At 40.2% G+C, this 15,931-nt stretch overlaps 1 protein-coding gene across 1 annotated transcript in view; it reads right to left on the bottom strand.

Annotated features, from left to right (window-relative positions):
* Window positions 1–285: 285 nt before the first annotated feature.
* Taf2 (TATA-box binding protein associated factor 2) overlaps window positions 286–15,931 on the bottom strand; it is a 70,882-nt gene continuing 55,236 nt past the window's right edge. The window contains exons 23-26 of the mRNA XM_041672505.1: window positions 14,965–15,194; window positions 13,000–13,105; window positions 7,869–7,991; window positions 286–1,807 (exon numbers count right to left, since the gene is read on the bottom strand). Coding sequence (XP_041528439.1) covers window positions 1,548–1,807; window positions 7,869–7,991; window positions 13,000–13,105; window positions 14,965–15,194 — 719 coding nt within the window. The 3' untranslated portion in view covers window positions 286–1,547. The remainder of the gene's footprint in view (window positions 1,808–7,868; window positions 7,992–12,999; window positions 13,106–14,964; window positions 15,195–15,931) is intronic.

Here is a 15,931-nt window from a genome sequence, read left to right as displayed (position 1 = left end):
GAACTGTGATCTGTGAGTCTACCCCTAAATAAATACTTTATTATACTCAGTTCTGAGCTACTGTGGGATTTCTTTTTAGCATCCATCTTCACACACCCTTGTTCTGAAGATACTGTTTCTTCTGCTGAGACCTTACCCTCATCTCCGTCTACTGAAATTACACTGCTACTGGGGACAGTTCGAATCCCTCTCAAAGCTCTTTGCAAATGTGCTCTGGCACATTACGTACACACACTTGCCAGGAAGGTAACAAAATGATAAAGTGATACAAAGGCAGAATATTCAACTTAAAAAAAGTTATTTATTATTTAAAAGTCCAGCATTATTGGATCCCTTTTGAAATATTTATTCTGAGCATAGGAATTTAGTCAAACATTTTAGTAATAAGGTAAACGATAAAAACTAGATACGAAAAAAAATTTACCAGAGAACTTGGTAAATTCAGAAAAACAAAAAAAAATAACAAAAACAAAACACACAACCATACAAACTGTTAAAATAAGAAACCAAAACACTGCACATGTATTTTTAAACTGTTGCTGGTATTCTCCAATATGGGTCAAATTATCTATGTCCAAGCCGATAAATAACAAATAAAACACACCCTCTTAAAGCATCATATTTTGTTATATATAGTAATTTTCATTACTTTGCTTTTTTGATACAGACTTTCATGTATCTCAGGCTGGTCTTGAACAATCCTCCTACCTCTACCCTCCAATGCTCGGTTTAAAGGCATGGAGTACCTGCCTGCCTTATATACAGGGTAATTGTAGAAAAAAGTACAAGTTATGTGTGTAAACTGTTCACATTCAGCAACACACATTTTACATATGAACACATTCCTTTATACTTAATAGAAGACAAAACAAAATGTAATTTAAACATCTTGATTTGAGCATAATGGAGAGTCTGACTGTTCTGTTAAATTACAACATCAAAATCACCAAATGTACTATCAAAAGATAGTTACTTTAAATGCTTTTAAAAATAATTTCTTTCCAAACTTTTTGTAATTTAGGATAAAAGGAAATATACAATTCTTAGCTCATAAATGATGGTACTTATTTTCTATGGCTACACAGAAGAGCAGCCAAGAGGGTTGAGTCCTACAGAAAAGCCTGCCTTTCCAGCAATGCCAAGTGGTGTTATTCAGCACTTCATGGAAATGCTGGGTACCACAGATCTGGCAGTTCCTTCTGCTGATGCTCCTTTGCCCATGACATCCATCAGCAGCTTCCACGCATACCTGACCTTACAGTTCACAGGCGACCACATGTGAATGGGTCTGCAGGAGACATGAAGGCTTTTGTAAAAGAAGTCACTCTGTGTTTTCAGGAAGAAACAAAGGGATGGAACAGTTCATCCAGAACCAAAAAAACCAGTTCCTCCTTAGACCCCAGATATACAAAGAGCAGAAACTGAATGCCCAGAACTCCAGTGCACTCCAGCTTCTCTGTATTTCCCCTTCACCATGCTCCACGGAGGACCAGGCTTTAGTAACACCATCTTCTGTGCGGGACTCGGGAGAGGGCTCTGCAGATGCTTCAGTCTGAGAGGGAAGGCGAGCGCACAGACCTGCCGCTGGCAGGGCTGGAGAAGGCAAAGGGCTCCTTGTCCTTGTCCTTGCTGTCGTGCTTGTGTTTATGCTTATGCTTGTGCTTGTGCTTCTTCTTCTTCTTCTTGTGCTCGTGGTGATGGTGATGATGGTGCTCGCTGTGTCTAGAGGACGTAGACTCCTTAGCAAACACTGAGAGTGGGGCTGCTACCATGGAATGCACGCCCAGCTCCAAAGGCTGCTCTTTACCTTCAAGATTAAAACACCAAATGAATTTCTGTTGATAGTAAAAAGGACAGCTATCCAAGGAGGACGCTGAGGACAGTCTCATGCAGTATCCAAATACAATAGCCAATAAGTTCAACAGAATTGCCAACATCTTGGCCAGAAGTCAACTAATTTAGGTCCATCTAGCCTATAAAAAAATTGCTAGTGTATTAGCAAATCAACCTTTGAATGTAAATATTTTCCAAGTATTATGATTAAACAATAATGAATACCTGTGCACTATATACTAAAATCTATACCGGCCAATGAAAATAAAACTCCTTCAAATACTGTTCTGCCCTAAACTACCATGGGGGAAGGCTGTACTTTACTGAGTCATTCAGACTGAGAAAATTCCTAATGCACAAATATACTATCTCAGTTCCTGATAATGGTATCTTAGTGAAATGAAACACCCATTTAGCTGTTCAGACAGTTTCGGGAATATATAGGTAAGGGAACCTCTTCTGAAGACCCAGGAGAGTAGGCAGGCTGTGAAAGGAAATGTTCTTAAAGACAAGAGTTATGTCAGCACAAAAGACAAGAACTGAAAACCAGGATGCCGTGTTCTAGATGAGACTGTCCTGTTAACCTAAGGATGTGCTGAATCTCATTTAAGAAGCAACTTGATGTCCTCAAATACCTCCTTCAGTTCTAATAATCTGCTGACCCTGGAAACTATTAACAGACATGAGACTGTGCTATGACATGATCTTAATTTCAGTCTTAAAGAATTAAGTATAGTCCTCATGCTACAAGTACAGAAAAACAGACTCAGCTCACAAGACAAAGTCAGGGAATGGGACAACGTTCACGGCACACAAACACCTGGGCTCCCTGCTCGTTGTGTGCCATTCTCCATCAACTGAGTCTGGCAACTGTCTAAACTGTCTGCACTTCAGAGCCTCCGGTCCTGAGCTGCACAGGTTTCATCATCACTCCTAAACAGCGGCCAAGCTGCTTGGAATCAGAAAAGCCAACAGTTACCTTCGAAGTTGGGCTTCCCAGCAGAGGCAAAGGCTAAATGGATGTTTGCGCTTTACTCTTTCCTAGGGAACACCTAAAACCACTTCAAAGGTGAACTCATCTTTACCTGCAGGTCTCATAGCTCACATTAGGGTATCTTGACTACAAATCTTGAATTTTTCTTGACACAGAGAACACAGACGTTAACTAGCTTTAAGACTCTGGGTGACAGGATCGACGGCTCCTGTGACAAAGCACTGGCTCCAGTTTGAGCAGAATACTTATAAGATGAGCCTGGAGCATTAGATCCAACAGCAAGGAACTTCAAGTTCTGCCCAACTAACTCAGGTGTCAACCTTAAAAGACGTCTAAAGATATAGCAATTTCAATACTGATTGTGGATACTAAATATGAACTGAAACTGATCACCATTAAAGGATGCTGGCCAATGCATTTATTGTTTTAAAATTATTAACTGTACACAGAGAGAGGCATTTCCTATATGGCTCACACCACTGAGTAATAATGAAGACAAATTTAGATTTATAGAACTAATCCACCCTATAAATAAAAATGGAAAGATTAATTAGAATAGCATTACTTTGTAATCTTCAATGAGTTAATACATTTAGATCCTGAACATCCACAGTAGTTGACCTTGGAAAAGAGTCAATCAGATAGTGGATATTTCCAAATGGAAATATACACCACTGATAAACCTGAATCTAATTACATGTCTAGGTAGGACTGTAATTTTACAGAAATTACAAAGAACTCCATTATGTTAACTCTACCATAAATAAACAGAAAAATTATATACTTTAAAACTAGATAAAAATACAATTTCTTTACTAAATACACTGCAGGGTGGAGAGAGAAAAAGATGTGGACTAGAATATAAATTTTAAGATATAAATGTTAAGAGGACTGCAATGTGTACTTTCAGTGGGCACTGGCTTAAACAAATGCATTCTGAAAATAAAAATCAGAGCCGTGGAGATGGCTCAGCATGGCTCGGTGGCATTCACTCTAAAACTGACAAAACCCCTAGGTGATGTGAAAAATGCCTTTTCTATTTTAGATATAGTAGAGGAAGAGATAACACATAATTCAAAACACCATAATTTCTCCATTTTGTGTTATACAAAAGATATTCTGAATTATTCTATCCAACGTAAAATCTTCCCTAAGATCAAATTTGAACAAACAAGCAAGCTGTAGTCAACTTAACATTTGTAAAACAAATGAAAGTACTTAATAAAAGCCCAACTTGCGAGCTTTGCAGTATATCTGATACGAATGCCTAAGAAACAGTGAACAATCTACTAATTGTATTGACTTCTTTCCCATTAGGGAGGTATATGATCATATTTAAGACAAAGTCTGTAGTAGTTTCTATTAGGGAAGATAGGAATTCGGCTCTTTGATTCTTTAGATCAAATTTTTAAAAAAGCTGTTGAAATACATCATTGTAATTTATAGATTAAAAAGAAAAAAAAATCAGTCTGTTTTTCATGTTGAGTTACAAAAGAAAAATCTCTAGGGAAAGCATCCAAGCTTTTTAAAACAAATTGTTTTAATTTCAAAGTAAGATTTCAAGTACCAGAATTGTGTTTTCTGAATTATGCAAGAAGGCATTACATAATCCAGCAGCCCGGGAGAGACAGCTGCAGGACTCTCTTCTTCCCCACAGAAATCACTAGGGAATTCCTTCTGCTCCACGTTCACGCCCTTCCCCTCTGCTCTTCATCCCTGCCATCACTAAATAAGCTTAGGAGAAAGTCCTGCTGCCCCCTCTTGCAGTGGAGGAGAGGGAGCTCAGCACTGGGAGGGAGAGGCTCTAGGATGCTCTATCTGTCACTCACAGAACCACACAGCCTTTCCTGCCTGTTCTCTTTCCCTCGGGAAAAGAGGAGGGAAAGATAACAAAGGGAACCATGCTTACACCGCTCCTTTGTTACCCCATGGCTTGCTGGACCTATTGCCTCCACAAAATCAACTCTGAAATGTCTTCTTTACCTGCCCACACCCTGGAAGAGAGAGAGAGAGAGAGACAGAGACAGAGACAGAGAGAGAGGATGTGTGTGTGTGTGTGTGTAAAGGAAGAGGAGGTGGTTAAAAGCATTTTATCACTGTCCTCTACTAACAGAATATGCGTGTCTTCTCCATCTTACTTAAAGCACCACTGTGTTTTGTTTCTATCCCTCCTAGACGAGGTCTGTAAGACATTTCCACTCCTGAGAATCATCTTGCTTCTTGGCTCTAAGTCCTTGAGACGTCGCCTCACCTCATGAGATAAAGAAAGCAAGGGATCTACATCAACAGCTCTCAACCTGGGGAGGCAACATAAAGAAGGAACACCGCTAAAGGGGCCTTTCACTTAGATATTTCGAGAAAAGCTGTAACTCGTTGGATTTTTATATGCTGTCTATTCATTCTTAGGCAACCAGAGCAAAATTTTTCTAAGTTTTAGCAACAATGAATAAAAGAGACCTCAGCTAGATATGGCCCCAAACCCCACATGCGCTCCTCAATCTACAGTCCGTAGACTGAAGGGAGACCGTCCCTTCTCTTTCCACTGTGCTCCTCAATCTACAGTCTGTAGACCAAAGGGAGACCGTCCCTTCTCTTTCCACTGTGCTCTTTCAGGAACCTAACTAATCCTGCAACTACACATTCCCAACTCTGAGAGAAGGCAGAGAGGAACTCCACCTCACAACCAACTTATTTGATGTTTCTTGGTTTAGACTAACACTGACTGTCTGACATCCCAGAAGCCGGATCTGAAAATCCTGCTCCTACAGGACACTGTTACACCAGTCAGCAGAATGGCTCAGCACTTAGTGCTTACCAACAAGCCTGACAACCTGAGTCTCATCCCAGATCACAAGTAACAGCAGGAGAGAACTGAAGCCTGCAAACTCGGCTACATGTGCACTGTAACATAAGAGTATGCACGCACACACAAATAAATGTACAAATGAGAAAGGAAGTAGGTCGATACTTCTATTGCTTGTCATCTGTTAATAAAAGAGCTTTTGTTGTGTTTAGAAAAGCTACTTCATCCAATGTAACGATGTGTTAGGAAAAAGCTATATTTGAAATTCAAAATGCACACGTACACACACACACACACACACACACACACACACAAAGACCCCATTAGAATACTACCATTTGTAAAACACACTCTTCTAAATTAATATTGCCAGTGTACTCTTGCTTCCTCACATTGTTAACAGCTAAACCTCAACTTCCAGGCTTCCTTATTTCCCAGCTCTAGTCCTGTATTTAGCTTCCTCTGATCTTCCCAAATGATGAGACTGGACAATACCATAAAGAAACTACAAAATAAAACTGAAAATGTATTTTTCAAAGTAATACTAGAACAATGATATAAAACCTCACACAGTAAATGTTAAATATTTGCTTTTTATACCATTGATATGCCGCATCACTAAAACATTCAAACACATGTATTCAAACTCGTTTTGGAACAGAAACTGACTTGACTCTAGGAACGCAGAGCTGACTTTTACACAGCTAAGGAGAAGGTCAAAGAATCATTTTCAGACTAATGTTAAGAAATCTGAAACTCCTTCAGCTATAACTTAGTTGAATAGACAACTCCCCATTTGTAGTAAACATTTAATAGATATAATGAATCAGTGAAATCATACCAAACCAAAGTCACATGCACACAGAGGTTAAGGATGGAGTTTAGAACAGCATGTAGAAGCCCTGTGTTCAGTCTCCAGAGACACACACACAGTTTAGAACACACACACACACACATACACACGCATGAGAAGGAGAGAAGGAAAAGATCAAAATGAGAGATGAGAGAAGTGAGGAAGGAGGAAGTGAGAGGAGGAGCCAAAAAAACAATCGTCAATCCCTTCATTCCTGAAAATGCAAGCCAAAGTCCCAGCTGGATTCCCTCTGAAACACATTGTGTGAATCTATTACATAAATGTACACACCTCACAAAAGGCTGTAGTCTGTGGTCTTAACACTAAAGCATTTTGAGCTGTTGCTTTTGGCTGAAGCCTACTATTAATCACAGTTGGTCCCCAAGTTCCTTCCTCAGATCAATAAACATTACTCTTCTGTTTATATCATACAAAAACATACATTATACAAGCAAAATCCACCCACTGAAACATAAGCAGAAATTCATAGATGTTTAAGGTTTACTAATGACTTTTGGAAAGTCTTCAGAAGTGACTTGCTTATGTGGCTTTTTTTCTTACTCCTTTTCCTTCAACACTCAAATACTTAATCCTTCCTCCTGGTAGTTCACAGCATCTGACAGCTGCTGTTTATTTAGAGTATACTCTTTGCTTAGGAAGCAACAATGGACACAAGAAGCTGAAGACATGTAAAGGAGTAAACACATAATAAGTACAACTGAGCTGACCTTTCTTAGGAAAGTCCAATTATTAGGGGATAATTTAAACCTGTGTGTGTGTGTGTGTGTGTGTGTGTGTGTGTGGTGTGTGTTTATGTGTGACTCAGAGAACAACTTTACTTCTCTCCTTCTATCATGTGGGTTCTGGGGATCAAGCTCAGGATATCAGGCTTGGCAGCAGCCACCTTTACTACAGAGCCATCTTGCCAGTCCTGTATGGAATAACTTTAAATGTAAGTTGTGTATGTCTGCACTGCGTTTTCATGAATGAAACAGCAATCCTGAGCATTGGGTGAAAAAATAAGGGGCTAATCTGTGGGTTTTATAAAGGCAATAATGACAGCAATTCTAAGGGTTGTGTTGAAATTGACGTCTGACTGTAAGGCAAGAGCAAACAGTCACAGGTATTACAATGTGTGTGGAAAAGCATAATGAATCTATTTTTCTTCTTGCTGTTTCTTACAAATTTTCTATAACAGAAACACAACTTTTGAAACAGATAAACACTATCCTGAAACAGTCTTTAGAGTTACAAAATATAAAACCAATGTATTGCAAGAAAACTAAGTTTCCTATCTTTTCAGTATTTTTTAAATTGATAAATTAACTCTGAATTTAAATTTGCTTGAGACAAAACAACATAAAACAAAAAACAAGTAACTGTACCTATTCCCTTTCGGGACAGTTCCATACTCCACGGGGGTTTTGTGGGTGGTATGATGTCACAGCCTAATGAATGCTGGGGCATTAAGGAAGATCTGGAGCTGGATGGTCGATATTTAGAAAGCCCTAAAAGATCAAGTGAAAGGGAAAATATATTTAGCAGAAAAAAAGCTTGACAGGTTTCACGTGTGAGCTTTAAAACCAGAAATAGTTTAATCCTAGCAAAACTCTAATCATAAATGAATACAATATTAAGGTTATTAAAGATCACAAGTAACACTTTGTTCAATTGCCTCCATCTGAGGAAATTCATAGTCGAGTGGCAATAAACTCGAAAGACTTGCCGAACACATAAACTAGACCCCATACTCTGTTGCAGAAGCCATTTCCTATATTTTATTGCTTTTTGGCATTTGCATATAGTTTGTAAAATTTTCTAAAAACATTTCAATTATCAAACTTACTGAATATATCAAAATAACGTAGGGATTACAAATGCATTTAAAGAATTAGCTTAGCGTTATAACATGAACAGGATTGTAATAGAATTCAGTCCCAAACTTATCAAATAAATCAGAAATATGTTCTACAAGGGACCTTGGGACTGTTATATAAGATGGAGACTAAAGGCTGCCTACCGATGACCTGAGAAAAGGAAAGTCAATAATAACAAAATCTAAATCAGGCCTGGTGGCTCATACCCTTAATCCCAGCACTTGGGAGGCAGAGGCAGGTGGATTTCTATGAGTTCAAGGCCAGCCTGGTCTACAAAGTGAAATCCAGGACAGCCAGCGAACACAGAGAAACTATCTTGAAAAAAACAACAGAAAAAAAAAAGGGAGAGGGTTCTTTCTACAAGGCGTGGGGCAGGAGGGATGGGAAATACAAAGGTGGTAACAATAATACAAAAGTTTCCTATTTTCATTTCCAAGGTCATCAGTGATATCAGCAGGATTTAACAGATTTTACCTGTGCTCCTGTGGTTTTTACAGTTTTTTTCTTTTTTAATTTATTTACTTAATGTGCATTGGTATTTTTGCCTGCAGGTATGTATGAGGGTGTCAGGTCTTGGGAGTTACAGACAGCTGTGAGCTGTCATGTGGGTGCTGGGAATTGAACCCAGGTCCTCTGGATGAGGAGCTCTTAACCACTGACCCGTCTCACCGGTCTGCATCTTTTACAGTTTGATGTTGACAGTTCAGCAGTTTGTCTTCTCTTCTGAGTAGCAATAGAGACTGAACCCTCAAGACTAGGCTGATGAATAATAAAACCAGAAGTGTCCAGACCAAAAGAGGTATAAATTGCAACACAGAAATTCAAGAATAATGAAAAGCAAGACAACACGACTCCTCCAAAAGATCCTAAGTCCTCAACTACTGAATTCAAGACACCGAAATACTTAAAATTTTAACTAACAAAAATGAATGGCTTCAAATATATCATGAAAAGTAGATGAAGAAACTCAACAACACAAAGAAAGAAAACAGGAACTGAGTGATACGGATAAAAAAGTGTCTCTTCTACAGCACTGTAAAAGATTAATTCAGGTAGAAAATTAAGATTTGAGAAAATAATGTTAGAAATGAAAAAAAAAATGAATTAAGTACAAACTACACTGAAGCCACTAACAACAGAAGAGTGAGTGTCAGGATGGAAGACTAGGTTGACGGAGGAAAAGGACCCTACTGCACAGCCTAAAACCCTGACTCTAATTCCTGAGACCCATATGATGGAAGGGAGAGAACTGACTTCTTCAAATTCTCATACAACTTTCACGTGTGTACTGTGGAATGTATACACACACACGCACACATGCATGCACTCACACATATACCAAAAGAAATGCTGAATTCAAATACCAATAAGTAAGAATGGGAAAAAATCCAAACAGTATAACTGCAATCTCAAAGAACTCTGCATATGATCAAGAGATAAAACCTAAGAAAAATATCCACAGACTAAAAGGAAGAACTGAGATAAAATACTAAAGACAGAAACTATTCAATAACATTACAACAGAAAATACCTCAAATCTGGAGAAACAGACATCCAAACACAAGAGGTATTTACAACCCCAACTAGACATGAGTGGAGAAGAAATCTTTCCACGATATGTAACAGTGAAAATTTAAAAAATACTGAGCAAAGAAAGAACACTGAAAGCTGCAAAAACTGACTTCTACAAAGTAGATGTTTGGCAGCATGTTTGCTTAGTATGTATAGAGCCCTGGATTAAGTCCCCACCTAGTACAAAACCAGACATGGAAGCTGGGCATGGCAGTGCAGGCCTTTAATCCCAGCACTCAGGAGGCAGAGCCCAGACAGATCTTTGTGAGTTTGAGGCCGCCCTGGTTTACAAAGTGAGTTCCAGGACAGCCAGAGCTGTTACACAGAGAAACCCTGTCTTGAAGAACAATATAAATAATCAAACATGGGTAGTCAACATCTATAATTCTAGTACTTAAGAGGTAGAGGAAGGAGGATAAGAAATTCATCATTGTCTACACAGCAAGTTCAAGGCCAGTCAGTGATATGAAAGATCTAGCATTTAAAGAAAAAAAGTAATACATATATTAAAAGCGACAAGGGAGATAGTAACACATTTACAAAGAAAAACACATCAGACTCTCATCAGCAACCCGAAGAGCCAGGCAAACACGGAAAGACACACTAAGCCCTGAAATCAGACAGCTGCTAACTATGACTGCTAAAGTCAACAAGGATTTTTTTTAATTGCTAAGAGAAATAGACACTTCAGAGCATGCCAAACTAAGATAATTCATAATGACCAAACAACCACTACACAGATCCTTAAAGGAAGAGCATATACAGAATTTTCATGGAAAGATAATGCTCTCCTAGAAGTCATGGGCAAAGGAGAACCCCAATGCCAGGTGCAGTGCATCCCCCATGAGTTGTTTGTCACAGAGGCTGCAAATACCCCCGAAAGAGTAAAGGCTATGGGAATGGAGGATGGCTCAGCAGTTAAAAGCATTTGCTGTGCTTCTGAAGGATGCGAGTTCAGTTACAAGCACCCGTGTCAAGAGGCTTACAGCTTTTCTAACTCCAACTCAGGGGAATCAAACATGCTCTTCTGGCTTCGGAGGGTACTTGCATAAACACACACATACATAAACCTAAAAAAAAAGAATGCAGGCTTTGTCGCTGTTCTAGGTGGCCAGCCAAACCTTTTTACTGATGACCCCATATGCTTTGGTTGCAGGAGACAAAGAAATGTAGAAGTGAATTGGAAGCTCCCTCTCTGCTTACAGAGTTTGTGGTGCAGGAAGGTACAATGTAGGCTGCTGGGGAGGGAACTCACTCCTAGTCTCACCCAGCTGTAGACCATGTGGGCTACAAAACTGACCTGTCAGGAAAGCATGTCTACTGGAGAAACAAAAGCATGACTATTTGTGGCATAACCAACTGTTCTGCGATAATAATACATACCTGGTACTATAAACCTGGTCATAACCTATGACTGGGAGGACATGGGCTCAAGCAGGGAACACATGGCCACTGTTGAACATGTCAAACTGTCTTCTAAATATTTATGTTTAGTCGAAGACTTCTGTGGCTCTTAGCCGGTGAAGGTAAGTGTAGATTTATAACTGGCCAAAGTGCTAAGAATAAATGGCAGAAAAAGGCTCATCTTAAAATAAAGTGTCTATATCCCTTCCCTCTCCAGAGACTCACAGAACATGACAGAAAAGATGGCAGAAAGAATTTAAGATCAAGAGTAACCATGGCACACAGCAGCAACAAATATCAACACATTCCCATCATAAAGGAAGTAAAGCCCCATCTCTTTCTGTGGTAATTATTGCTAACAGCTGCTTGAGGAGGGGTATCATCAGCTAATGGCACAGCCACCAAAAAACCAGGTAGGAAAAAATAAAAGGTTCAGAGGGAAAGGAAATGGTGTGCGTGTGTGTGTGTGTGTGTGTGTGTGTGTGTGTGAGAGAGAGAGAGAGAGAGAGAGAGAGAGAGAGAGAGAGAGAGAGAATATAAAAAACTTTAAAGAGGAAGGCTAGATAACTGGACTAGAAAAACTTAGAGTCAACAATTGTCTCCAAAAAGATAACTCACTATCGGACAATCCCAGACTGAAAATCCCGGTGCAGAAGTCAGCCTATTAAGCACAAGCTGAGAACAAGCTGCTACAGCTCTTGTGACATCTGATGATGCACACCTCCAACCAAAACACATTAAGACACAGGGGGTCAGTTTAACATAATAATAAAGGAAACATAAAGACCATTACAAAAGTACAGACCAGGACTAGAGTTGACTTTTCTGTTTGTTTTTCTCAAGACAGAGTGTCTCTGTGTAGCCCTAGCTGTCCTGGAACTTGTTCTGTAGACCAGGCTGGTCTCGAACTCAAGAGATCAGCCTACATCTGCCTCCCAAATGTTGGGATTAAAAGCGTGTACAACTACCAGCTGGCTTAGGATTTTAAATAATCAGAAAAAAGAGAAAAAGTATTCAAGGGGGTAAAAAAGAAATCAAAGTCATAATAGAAAAAAAAATGTTAAAAAAAATAAATCTAAGCTGAGGAGATGGCTCAATCAGTAATATACTAGTTTCATAGGCATGAGGACCCGAGTGTGGACCACCAAGACCCACCGTTATAATACAACAAACTAAAAGAAGCAGCACTTGTAAGTTTATTATTGTGTGCATGTATGTACACATGCATTCACATATGTAAGTTTATTATTGTGTGCAGGTATGTACACATGCATTCACATATGTAAGTTTATTATTGTGTGTGAAGGTATGTAAACATGCATTCACATATGCAAGCACAAACGCATGCCATAATCGCAGATGGAAGGCAGAGATTTATGAGTTCAGTTCTCTCCTTCCACCTTCACAGGGTTCCAAGGACTGAACTCAGGGAACCCAGCTTGCATATCAAGTGCCTTTAGCCACTGTGCCATCTGGTCAGACCTCCAAAAAGTACTTTCTACAATTTATTATTTTGTCAGTGTAAATTATACTGATATAATCTGAGAATTTTATATTGCCTTCCCATTTTTATTCTGCTCATTTAAAATAAATGAACAGGTCTTAGAATGGATATATGTCAACAGTCTCCACCTCCCCTGGGACCATGGTACATTATCCTTACCTGGAGTAGATGGCCTTTCAAGCATGTTCAGATGATGGGAAATGAAGGCCTGACTATCATGAACAGTATCCATATCAACCTCCTCCTCATCTTGAGAACCTGAAAACTAGAGCACACACAACAAAAGAACAGAGAGCCATGGCATCACTTTATGTACAGTCGTGATCTTTCAGGACAGCGGAAGAAAGGCCGAAGAACAGACCCATTATAACCTTAAGAAAAATAGTCTCTTTTCTTCAAAAGGCACTGAAACAAATATTGGGGGACCAGCCCCCAAAGTGGCTGGTAAGATATTACTGTGAATAGCAACTAAGGCCCATGCCTGTATTGTGAGAAGAACTGGTAAGCTAGGGTGGAATGCGCTTTCCCAAATGTCAAGAAATATGCAGTAAGTTAAATACCCGGATGGAATCTTTAGGAGACCTGGATTCTTTTATGATTTGGTATTTCTGACATGCTCCTGCTTAGGAAATCCTACAGACAGTCCTACATAGCTAACACAGTACTGCCATCTCTTACTCGGATGGCAAGCTTAACCTCACTGCTAGCCCCCTCTTTTTCTCCAGCATCTCACCAGGCTCAAGTGGGACCCCCCGGGGGCCAGCCTGCTCTTCATTCTTGCTCACAATATTGTTGCACACTTAGTACATCGTGATCCTGTGGCAATACTTAAAATCAAAAATAGGTTTCTGGAAACAAGGAGCTTGTAGTACAGCCAAAAGCTGAACAGCTCTGACAACCACAGAGTAGAGCATGCCCAGTGACCAAAAGTGAACAGGAACCGATGTAAAATGTTTAGCCCTTTACTGTCTTTTATGGGGGCAGAAGTGTTTGTCAACTTTTAAAGATTTTCCCCCCATCTCATGTTTTTTTTAAAGATGTATTTTTATCCTTTTTAATCACAATTACGTGTTTGTACCTGTGTGTTTATGAGGGATATTCATGTGTGTGCAGGAACGGGAGGTCAAAAGAGGGTACTGATTCCGTGGGGCTGCAGTCAGAGGCTGCTGTGAGCCACCCGAGTCATTTGGAAGAGCAGTAAACACTTTTAGTGGCTTAGCCATGGGTCCAGCCCTAAAAGGCTGCATCCTCTGATGTCATTTTCTCCGTGTGCTCATGGATATATCCATGTACGTGGGAAAGGACTCCTACCCGAGAGCTCTTTAGAAGGGGACTTCCTTCCTTTGCCTAGGATTTGTCTTAGTACTCCCCAACCCAAACCTTAAACACACTTTATATTCCAGATAACATGGTGTCAAGTGTCAAGACACCAGGAAGCAGGGAACGGCCAAGAGAATAGTCTGGTCTGAGTACTGCTGAAAACGGAAGGCTGGAGCATGGCAGAAACTGTCATCTGTATGAAAATCATTTCTGGAAAAACCCTTTTATGGAGAAATGATTCACACACTCCTTGTCAATTTACAAGGCAGAGTTACGTTTTCTAAAGGCAAAACCACAATTTTTAAATATTATAAAATGTAATGTACCATCTCCTCCCAAATCATCAGATTATCCATTCATTCAATATTTATTTTCTTTTCAAAACCATTTGCCAGGAACTTGTCCTGTTTAGAACTGCCCCACAGCTCTAACTGCGCAGAAACAACAACTTACAGGCAGGATCTCAAATTCAACAGTTTGCCATTGATACAAACAGACAAGGCTGAAGTATAACAGCTCTATGAGCTGACTATATGCAGTTTATGCTGTACTATGCAGAGGAGAAATCCTACGGTCCACAAGACCTTGACATCACCACACAAGCAGACCAGAGCACATCTCTTACGGTTAGTCACATGATGACAGTGACATTTTAGGAATTGTAAAATGCTAAGCAAACACAAGCTGGGGGTTAAAAAGGCAGTGACCCGAGGCTAGAGAACTGACTGGTTCAAAGAAGACACTGTCCTCCTCAGGTGGCGCTACATAGTGAGGCTCTGTCTTCTGTACTACCGTGACACTCACAGGGTTCTGGAATCCAGCAAGCTGAGCATGACAGCCGGCATTACTCGCAGATTCCTGGGCGCCTGCTCCGGTTTCTGGAATTATGGTAGGATTCAAGACAGCTTTTTTCTCCTTGAGATTAAGAACAAGCCCGAGCTCTGGCAAGGGTAAACAGGAAGGTCTACTGAGGCCAAACAAAGTGAAGTACAAATCCACAGCACCACACCGTAACCTCCAGTCATGGGCAGTACCTAAGAGGAGACAGAGAAAACTTTGTTACCACACCGTTCACCTTACCATCAATTAACTGAGTGAGTGTGTTTTGAGCACATATGCAGGCGCGGTGGTGAAGTGAGTGTGTTTTGAGCACGTGTGTGTGCAGGCGCGGTGGTGAAGTGAGTGTGTTTTGAGCACGTGTGTGTGCAAGCGCGGTGGTGAAGTGAGTGTGTTTTGAGCACATATGTGTGCAGGTGCGGTGGTGAAGTGAGTGTGTTTTGAGCACGTGTGTGTGCAGGCGCGGTGGTGAAGTGAGTGTGTTTTGAGCACGTGTGTGTGCAGGCGCGGTGGTGAAGTGAGTGTGTTTTGAGCACGTGTGTGTGCAGGCGCGGTGGTGAAGTGTGGAAGTCAGAGTCAATTCCTTCTCTCCAGCACGTGGATTCCAGAGGTCTAACTCAAACCATCGGACTTGGTGGCGAGTGCCTTTAACTGCCATGCCATCCGGCCAGCACAAGTGGAAATCTGCTATACAATAAGCTGTTCTGACTTTAAATATTTCTTTCCATCCTTCTTCTTCAACAATTATTCTACATGTATTCATTCTCTGCCCACTTGCTAGAACAACAGTATTCAATTACTAAGATATATATCTACCTGTAAATTCACAAATTTGAGGTTTTAAGTATGATAAGGAAATGGACTGGAAGGTGGTTAATAAGCAGGCAAAAGTGCTTGCCACCAAGCCTGAGCACTGGAGGTTGATCCCTGGGCA

The sequence above is a fragment of the Microtus oregoni genome, unplaced genomic scaffold (assembly GCF_018167655.1).
Source record: "Microtus oregoni isolate MIOR12 unplaced genomic scaffold, Mior012 000022F_ref0000154, whole genome shotgun sequence".
NCBI classification, from domain to species: domain Eukaryota; kingdom Metazoa; phylum Chordata; class Mammalia; order Rodentia; family Cricetidae; genus Microtus; species Microtus oregoni.
The sequence above is the reverse complement of the archived record's forward strand: the minus strand, read 5'-3'. Positions and strand labels throughout refer to the sequence as shown.